This window comes from Mustelus asterias, unplaced genomic scaffold (genome assembly GCF_964213995.1).
Source record: "Mustelus asterias unplaced genomic scaffold, sMusAst1.hap1.1 HAP1_SCAFFOLD_623, whole genome shotgun sequence".
NCBI lineage: Eukaryota > Metazoa > Chordata > Chondrichthyes > Carcharhiniformes > Triakidae > Mustelus > Mustelus asterias.
Genome location: NW_027590572.1, coordinates 40001 through 50082, shown reverse-complemented (window position 1 = coordinate 50082; position 10082 = coordinate 40001). Strand labels below are relative to the sequence as shown.

General features: G+C 44.1%; 1 protein-coding gene across 1 annotated transcript in view; it reads right to left on the bottom strand.

Moving 5' to 3' along the window:
- Window positions 1–1229: 1229 nt before the first annotated feature.
- Window positions 1230–10082, bottom strand: part of LOC144487156 (pancreatic secretory granule membrane major glycoprotein GP2-like) — a gene marked incomplete at its 5' end in the record, with an annotated part of 30311 nt that continues 21458 nt past the window's right edge. The window contains 2 exons of the mRNA XM_078205217.1: window positions 1230–2593; window positions 3454–3536. Of these exons, the coding sequence (XP_078061343.1) occupies window positions 2528–2593; window positions 3454–3536 (149 nt within the window). The remainder of the gene's footprint in view (window positions 2594–3453; window positions 3537–10082) is intronic.

Sequence of the window (10082 nt, the reverse complement as noted above, 5' to 3'; positions counted from 1 at the left end):
AACTGAGATTAAACCCAAACAACTGAGATTAAACCCAAACAACTGAGATTAAATCCAAACAACTGACATTAAACCCAAACAACTGAGATTAAACCCAAACAACTGAGATTAAACCCAAACAACTGAGATTAAACCCAAACAACTGAGATTAAATCCAAACAACTGAGATTAAATCCACAACAACTGAGATTAAATCCAAACAACTGAGATTAAACCCAAACAACTGAGATTAAATCCAAACAACTGAGATTAAATCCACAACAACTGAGATTAAATCCACAACAACTGGGATTAAACCCGAACAACTGAGATTAAACCCAAACAACTGAGATTAAACCCAAACAACTGAGATTAAACCCAAACAACTGAGATTAAACCCAAACAACTGAGATTAAATCCAAACAACTGAGATTAAATCCACAACAACTGGGATTAAACCCGAACAACTGAGATTAAACCCAAACAACTGAGATTAAACCCAAACAACTGATATTAAACCCAAACAACTGAGATTAAACCCAAACAACTGATATTAAACCCAAACAACTGAGATTAAATCCAAACAACTGACATTAAACCCAAACAACTGAGATTAAATCCAAACAACTGAGATTAAATCCACAACAACTGAGATTAAATCCACAACAACTGGGATTAAACCCGAACAACTGAGATTAAACCCAAACAACTGAGATTAAACCCAAACAACTGAGATTAAATTAAATTAAATTAAACTGTACAGGTCGCACCTGCCCCTAAAGAGATGAAGAGTAATTTCTTTACTCTAATGGCAATGAATCTTTGGAATTCTCTAACTCGGAGTTATGGGTGCTCCTTTGTTGAATAAATATAAGGCTGGAGCAGACAGATTTGTGGTGTCATAAAATTAGGGGATATGGGGGTGGGTGGGAAAGTGAAGATAAAGCCCAGGATCAGTCAGGATTGGACTGAGTGGCAGAGCAGGCTTGAGGGGCCAAATGGCCTCCTCCTGCTCTTATTTCTTATGTTCTTCTATCTTGTGAACTGCGAGTGTTCATTAGCAGAAAAGCCGGAAAAATATTCAAAGTGAAGCAGGGAGAGGAAGATGAATCCATGGGAAGACAGAGAGTTGAGAATCTGAGAGATAGGCCAGACAACAAGGTGAGTTTCAAACCGTTCCAGGGTGGTTTTAGCTCCTAATTCGATAATCTGGACATCTCTCCAAAAGAAACAGATTTGAAACATTGTGGTCAAGTATTTTGAGATTTATTAAGCACACATTGCATACATTTACACACCCACTTAACTGAGAAACCCACATGTGATGGTGATGGGCTCGAACACGTTACAGTTCCCAGCTGAATAATCAGTTAAACAGACACTTTGCAATCAAAACCCTCGTGATTTTCTCCTGTTTCTTCCGAGGCTTTTCTGAGGCATAGGTTTGGGTTTGTGAAAGCCCATTAATGAGAATCTGATAGACCTGATCGTGTAAAGAAAAAAACAGAAAAAGACAAGCTGTACAGACTCGGCAGGTCAGGCAGGAACTGCGGAGTGAAACACAGTTAATGTTTCAGCTCAAAAGCCAGCACATTGACTCGAAATACTAAATTTTACTGATCTCCACAGACGTTGTTTTGCTGAGAGTGCATCCTTGGCAGGATTTTCCTGTGATTTTAGTCCTAATCATATCTTGCTCACATGAGCAGCCTGGGAATGGAGGGATACAAACGATTGGTCTAGTTGGACCAAGGAGCGGCACAGGCTTGGAGGGCCGAAGGGCCTGTTTCCTGTGCTGTACTGTTCTTTGTTCTTTGTTACACTTTTACATCTTCACAATGGGACCAACAGGGACCGTTCACCGGTTCTATGAATCGAATGGAGTGAAGATACAAACATATTGCTTCCTGCTCCACCAGCAGTATCACTACTCCAGATAAGGAGGATCTGATTGGAGCCAGCATATATCAATTTGGTTAATAAAGCTGATGTAATTTCTTCTTTCACTGGGTTCGTGAGATCAGTTGTCAAATATTTCACTTTTCATACACTCACTTCCTATTCTATAGATAAAACAATAAGCCTGTATTCTATTCTGTACCGACCAACATCAACCTGTCACAACCTTCAGAAAAAGGATGATATCTCCCCAGAATTTAGCTTGGATTAACAGTGGTCTGTTTGCCCATTCACAGGGGGCCCATTCTCAGGGGGCTCCACACAGATCATTCTCTCATTAAGCAGAAAGTTAAAAATGGTCAATGTTGGGTCAATCTCTGTCCAACAGCCCAGTAGTCAGTATTTTCAAATTGAGGGTATGTTTCCCTATTTAACAAAGCAAAAGCTAAAGTTCCCACAATCCTGTCACATGAAGAAGAATCAATAATGATGTAACAGTAGCACACAGCGAGCAATGAATCCTTTGCTAGCTACTTAACATTGTAAGGCAGGACGATTAGTGAGCAAAGCTGTCAAACACACAGGCCATCATGCGCTGACTGATACAATCCATCACCAACAATCTTCTGGAGTAAGCCACAGCCGAGAGTTAATCATCTGCAATACTCAAATGAAGATCCACATCCGGAAATCGATTCTTGAGTGACAGCTGCAGCTATATCACAGACAGGAGACATAATTCATATTGCAGTGAGGGTGCAGGGAAATTGTGAAGTAGAGTTTGGGGACAAAAAGTCACATTCACTGCCAATCACTGTCTGGAACTGCACTGGCCATACGGAACAGGTGACATTGCTTCCAACGTTTGTAGTGAAAATGGGACTGGAGAAATGAGTTCAGTGAGGGAGCGAGAGAAGCAAAGGGGAGACTGGATGAAGCAAAGAAAAAGACAGAGAAATAGAGATGGGCACAGAAAGAAAAGGGAGAAAAAGAAAGAGCAGGACAGACTCAAGGAAAAGAGAGAGAGGGAGGGATGGAGACAAAGCAAGTGGCCGAGTAAGACAGAAGGTGAGAAGAGAGAGAGACAAACATTGAAGGTCGGAGAGAGAGAGATGACAAGAGATCAAGACAGAGAGAGAGAGAGAGTTAGCAAGAAATTGAGAGGGAGACAGAGGACAGACATTGAGGCAGCAACAGAGATGGATAGAGGGAGAAAGAGAGCAAAGGAAAGAGAGAGGAAGACAGAGAGAGAGAGAGAGGTGATCTTGGGGTCAGCAGAGCAATGTGAGGTTGTTTCAGACTTTCTTTGCCCTCAATCTGTGAGGGGTTTGGACCAATGGGACTGGACTGTGACAATGCTCCCCACTTCAGCTACACTATAGAGGTTCAGACACCAACGCAGGAACAGGAGGAGGCCACTCGGCCCTTCAACAGGAGGGTGGTCTGGATAATACAAGGATAATCAGCAGGATAGTGAAGCTGCTTTTAATCTGACATGGAGCTCCTGATCTGTGAATTCAGAGTGAGAGGCAGGAATTGATGTCACCAATATTTAATCTCCAAACAGATTCTCACCTCAAGAATAATGTTCTGCATCACTTCAACACCAACATGTCCCATGAATTTAATCACCAATTTAATCTGCGTGCCGCCAATGCCTAAAGACAAAAATCACAATTTTAGAAGGTTAAACACACTCAGCAACCACACTCTGGTGCCTGTTAGGGACACTGAGGGAGCATTTAGCATGGCCAATGCAACTAAGCAACACGTCTTTCAGACTGTGGGAGGAAACTGGAAGGAAAGCACCCAAAGGAAACCCACGCAGACATGGGGAGAATGTGCAGACTCCGCGCAGACAGTGACCCAAGCTGGGAATCGAACCCGTGTCCCTGGCGAGGCAACAATGCGAACCACTGTGCCTCTGAGATACAGGAAAATGAGAGTGTGTGAGGGAGAGATACAACAAACTACAGAAAATGTGTGAGTGTGAGGAACAGATACAGCAAGATACAGAGAATGTGAGAATGAGAGAGAATGATGCTGCCGATATATGGAATGTGAGCGAGAGAGGGATACTGCCAGATATCTATATATGTATATATACATATATATATGGGATCAGAGGTGAGCTGGCAAGGTGGAAACAGAATTGGCTCAGTCATAGAAGACAGAGGGTAGCAGTGGAAGGGTTTCTGAACGGAGGGCTGTGACAAGTGGCGTTCCTCAGGGATCAGGACTGGGACCTTTGCTGTTTGTAATATATATAAATGATTTGGAGGAAAATGTAACTGGATTGATTAGTAAGTTTGCGGACGACACAAAGGTTGGTGGGTTTGCGGATAGCAATGAGGACCATGAGAGGACACAGCAGGATATAAATCGTTTGGAGGCTTGGGTGGAGAGATGGCAGATGGAGTTTAATCCGGACAAATGTGAGGTAATGCATTTGGGAAGGTCTAATACAGATGGAAAGATACAGTAAATGGCAGAACCATGAAGTGTATTGATAGAGGGATCTGGGTGTACAGGTACACAGGTCACTGAAAGTGGCAATGCAGGTGGAGAAGGTAGTCAAGAAGGCATACGGCATGCTTGCCTTCATCAGCCGGGGCATTGAGTTTAAAAATTGGCAAGTCATGTTGCAGCTTTATTAAACCTTAGTTGGGCTGCACTTGGAATATCGTGCTCAATTCTGGTCGCCACACTACCAGAAGGATTGGAGGCTTTGGAGAGGGTACAGAAAAGATTTACCAGACCGTTGCCTGGTACGGAGGGCATTACCTATGAGGAGAGGTTGGAGAAACTTGGTTTGTTCTATTTGGAATGACGGAGGTTGAGGGGCGACCTGATAGAAGTCTACAAGATTATGAGAGGCATGGACACAGTGGATAGTCAGAAGCTTTTTCCCAGGGTGGAAGAGTCAATTACTAGGGGGCATAGGTTTAAGGTGCGAGGGGCAAGGTTTAAAGGAGATGTACGAGGCAGGTTTTTTACACAAAGGGTGTGGGTGCCTGGAACTCGCTGCTGGGGTTGTAGTGGAAGCAGATACGACAGTGAGTTTTAAGAGGCGTCTGGACAAATACATGAATAGTATGGGAGTAGAAGGATATGGTCCCCAGAAGGGTAGGGGGTTTTAGTTCAGTTAGGCAGCATGGTCGGTGCAGGCTAGGAGGGCCGAAGGGCCTGTTCTTATGCTGTAATTTTCTTTGTTCTTTGTTCTTTCTTTGACATAGAGAATGTGTGCTTGTGAGAAATACAACAAGCTAGAGAGAATATGTCTCTGTGTGAAAGGGAGATACAGCAGAATATAGCGAATGTGTGTACAAAAGAGTGAGTATAAAGAGCTTGGTAGGAAGTTAAAAAGCAGGACCCCAGGGGTAGTAATCTCAGGATTGCTACCTGTGCCACGTGCCAGTGAGGGTAAGAGTAGGATGCTCGGGCGGATGAACACGTGGCTGAGGAACTGGTGCAGGGGGCAGGGTTTCAGATTTCTAGATCATTGGGACCTCTTCTGGGGCAGTTGGGACCGGTACAAGAGAGACGGGTTACACCTGAACTACAAGGGGACCAATATGCTTGCAGGGAGGTTTGCTAGTGCTATTGGGGAGGGTTTAAGCTAGATTTGCAGGGGGATGGGAACCAGAGTGCCAGAGCAGGTAGTGGAGCGGGGGTGAAAATAAATGATGTTAATAGTTCATGCAAAATCACAAATAGAAGGGTTGTGTCTGGTGGTAATAATCTTCTGAGGTGTGTCTATTTCAATGCCAGGAGTATTGTGGGGAAGGCAGACGAGCTGAGGGCGTGGATTGACACATGGAATTATGACATTATAGCCATTAGTGAAACTTGGCTACAGGAGTGGCAGGACTGGCAGCTCAATGTTCCAGAGTTCCGATGTTTCGGACGTGATAGAGGCAGAGGGATGAAGGGTGGCATTGCTAGTCAGGGAAAATGTTACAGCAGTGCTCAGGCAGGACAGATTAGAGGGCTTGTCTGCCAAGGCCATATGGGTGGAGCTGAGAAACAGGAAAGGTATGACCATGTTAATGGGGTTGTATTATGGACCACCCAATAGTCAGCGAGAATTGGAGGACCAAATCTGCAGAGAGATAGCAGACAACTGTAGGAAACATAAAGTTGTGATAGTAGGGGATTTTAATTTTCCACATATAGATTGGGACTCCCATATTGTTAAAGGTCTAGATGGGTTAGAGTTTGTAAAATGTGTCCAGGAACATTTTCTAAATCAATAAATAGAGGTACCAACTAAAGAGGATGCAATATTAGATCTCCTATTCGGAAACAAAGAACAAAGAACAGTACAGCACAGGAAACAGGCCCTTCGGCCCTCCAAGCCTGTGCCGATAATTGGTCCAACTAGACCATTCATTTGTATCCCTCCATTCCCAGACTGCTCATGTGACTATCCAGGTAAGTCTTAAAAAATGTCAGCGAGTCTGCCTCCACCACCCTACTTGGCTGTGCATTCCAGGCTCCCACCACTCTCTGTGTAAAAAACGTCCCTCTGATATCTGAGTTATACCTTGCCCCTCTCACCTTGAGCCGTGACCCCTCGTGATCGTCACCTCCGACCTGGGAAAAAGCTTCCCACTGTTCACCCTATCTATACCCTTCATAATCTTGTACACCTCTATTAGGTCTCCCCTCATTCTCCGTTTTTCCAGGGAGAACAAGCCCAGTTTAACCAATCTCTCCTCATAGCTAAGACCCTCCATACCAGGCAACATCCTGGTAAACCTTCCCTGCACTCTCTCTAAAGCCTCCACGTCCTTCTGGTAGTGCGGCGACCAGAACTGGACGCAGTACTCCAAATGTGGCCTAACCAGCGTTCTATACAGCTGCAACATCAGACTCCAGCTTTTATACTATATACCCCGCCCTATAAAGGCAAGCATACCATATGCCTTCTTCACCACCTTCTCCACCTGTCCTGCCACCTTCAAGGATTCGTAGACTTGCACACCTAGGACCCTCTGTGTTTCTATAATCTTGATGGCTCTGCCATTTATTGTATAACTCCCCCCTACATTAGTTCTTCCAAAATGCATCACTTCGCATTTATCTGGATTAAATTCCATCTGCCATTTCACCGCCCAATTTTCCAGCCTATCTATATCTTGCTGTATTGTCCGATAATGTTCATCGCTATCTGCAAGTCCAGTCATCTTCGTGTCATCTGCAAACTTGCTGATAACACCAGTTACACCTTCTTCCAAATCATTTATATATATCACAAATAGCAGAGGTCCCAGTACAGAGCCCTGCGGAACACCACTGGTAAGGAGTTTAACAACACCAGGATAAAGTCCAACAGGTTTAATTGGTAGCAAAAGCCACACAAGCTTTCGGAGCCCCAAGCCCCTTCACAGCATGAACACCACTGGTCACAGAGCTCCAGCCGGAAAAAGACCCTTTGACTGCTACCCTCTGTCTCCTGTGGCCAAGCCAGTTTTCTACCCATCTAGCCACCTCTCCTTGTATCCCATCAGCCTTAACCTTCTTAACCAACCTGCCATGAGGGACTTTGTCAAATGCAAACTTTGCCAAACGAGTTAGGACAAGTGACCGAAGTGTGTGTAGGGGAACACTTTGGTTCCAGTGATCATAACGCCATTAGTTTCAACTTGATCATGGATAAAGATAGATCTGGTCCTCAGGTTGAGGTTCTAAACTGGAAAAAGGCCAAGTTTGAAGAAATGAGAAAGGATCTAAAAAGCGTGGATTGGGACAGGCTGTTCTCTGGCAAGGATGTGATTGGTAAGTGGGAGGCCTTCAAAGGAGAAATTTTGAGAGTGCAGAGTTTGTATGTTCCTGTCAGGATTAAAGACAAAGTGAATAAGGATAAGAAACCTTGGTTCTCGAGGGATATTGGAACTCTGATAAAGAAGAAGAGAGAGATGTATGACATGTATAGGCAACAGGGAGCAAATAAGATGCTTGAGGAGCATAAAAAGTGCAAGAAAATACTTAAGAAAGAAATCAGGAGGGCTAAAAGAAGACATGAGGTTGCTTTGGCAGACAAGGTGAAGGATAATTCTAAGAGCTTCTACAGGTATATTAAGAGCAAGAGGATAGTAAGGGATAAAATTGGTCCTCTTGAAGATCAGAGTGGTCGGCTATGTATGGAACCAAAAGAAATGGGGGAGATATTAAATGGGTTTTTGCATTCGTATTTACTAAGGAAACTGGCATGGAGTCTATGGAAATAAGGCAAACAAGTAGGGAGGTCATGGAACATATACAGATTAAAGGGGAGGAGGTGCTTGCTGTCTTGAGGCAAATCAGAGTAGATAAATCCCTGGGACCGGACAGGGTATTCCGTCGGACCTTGAAGGAGACGAGTGTTGAAATTGCAGGGGCCCTGGCAGATATATTTAAAATGTCGGTATCCACGGGTGAGGTGCCGGATGATTGGAGGATAGCTCATGTTGTTCCGTTGTTTAAAAAAGGCTCAAAAAGTAATGCGGGAAATTATAGGCCGGTAAGTTTGATGTCAGTAGTAGGTAAATTATTGGAAGGAGTACTAAGAGATCGGATCTACAAATATTTGGACAGACAGTGACTTATTAGGGAGAGTCAACATGGCTTTGTGCGTGGTAGGTCATGTTTAACCAATCTATTAGAGCTTTTCAAGGAGGTTACCAGGAAAGTGGATGAAGGGAAGGCAGTGGATGTTGTCTACATGGACTTCAGTAAGGCCTTTGACAAGGTCCCGCATGGGAGGTTAGTTAGGAAGGTTCAGTCGCCAGGTATACATGGAGAGGTAGTAAACTGGATTAGACATTGGCTCAATGAAAGATCACAGTAAGAGTTTTAACAACACCAGCAACAGGTTTATTTGGTAGCAAATGCCATTAGCTTTCGGAGCGCTGCTCCTTCGTCAGATGGAGTGGAAATCTGCTCTCAAACAGGGCACAGAGACACAAAATCAAGTTTTGTGTCTCTGTGCCCTGTTTGAGAGCAGATTTCCACTCCATCTGACGAAGGAGCAGCGCTCCGAAAGCTAATGACACTTGCTACCAAATAAACCTGTTGGACTTTAACCTGGTGTTGTTAAAACTTTGACTGTGTTTACCCCAGTCCAACGCTGGCATCTCCACATCAATGGAAGAAGCCAGAGAGTGGTTGTGGAGGATTGCTTCTCTGAGTGGAGGCCTGTGACTCGTGGTGTGCCACAGGGATCAGTGCTGGGTCCATTATTGTTTGTCATCTATATCAATGATCTGGATGATAATGTGGTCAATTGGATCAGCAAGTTTGCTGATGATGCAAAGATTGGAGGTGTACTGGACAGTGAGGAAGGTTTTCAAAGCTTGCAGAGGGATTTGGACCTGCTAGAAAAATGGGCTGAAAAATGGCAGATGGAGTTTAATGCAGACAAGTGTGAGGTATTGCACTTTGGAAGGACAAACCAAGGTAGAACATACAAGGTAAATGGTAGGACACTGAACAGTGCAGTAGAACAGAGGGATCTGGGAATACAGATACATAATTCCCTAAAAGTGGCGTCACAGGTGGATAGGGTCGTAAAGAGTGCTTTTGGTACATTGGCCTTTATAAATCAAAGTATTGAGTATAAGAGTTGGAATGTTATGGTGAGGTTGTATAAGACATTGGTGAGGCCGAATTCAGAGTATTGTGTGCAGTTTTCGTCACCTAATTACAGGAAGGATATTAATAAGGTTGAAAGAGTGCAGAGAAGGTTTACAAGGATGTTGCCGGGACTTGAGAAACTGAGTTACAGAGAAAGGTTGAATAGGTTAGGACTTTATTCCCTGGAACGTAGAAGAATGAGGGGAGATTTGATAGAGGTGTATAAAATTATGATGGGTATAGAGTGAATGCAAGCAGGCTTTTTCCACTGAGGCTAGGGGAGAAAAAAACTGGAGGACATGGGTTAAGGGTGAAGGGGGAAAAGTTTAAAGGGAATATTAGGGGGGGCGCTTCTTCACACAGAGAGTGGTGGGAGTGTGGAATGAGCTGCCAGATGAAGTGGTGAATGCAGGCTCACTTTTAACATTTAAGAAAAACTTGGACAGGTACATGGATGAGAGGGGTGTGGAGGGATATGGTCCAGGTGCAGGTCAGTGGGACTGGGCAGAAAAATGGTTCGGCAGAGCCAAGAAGGGCCAAAAGGCTTTCTGTGCTGTAATGTTCTATGGTTCTAAAAAAGATACAGC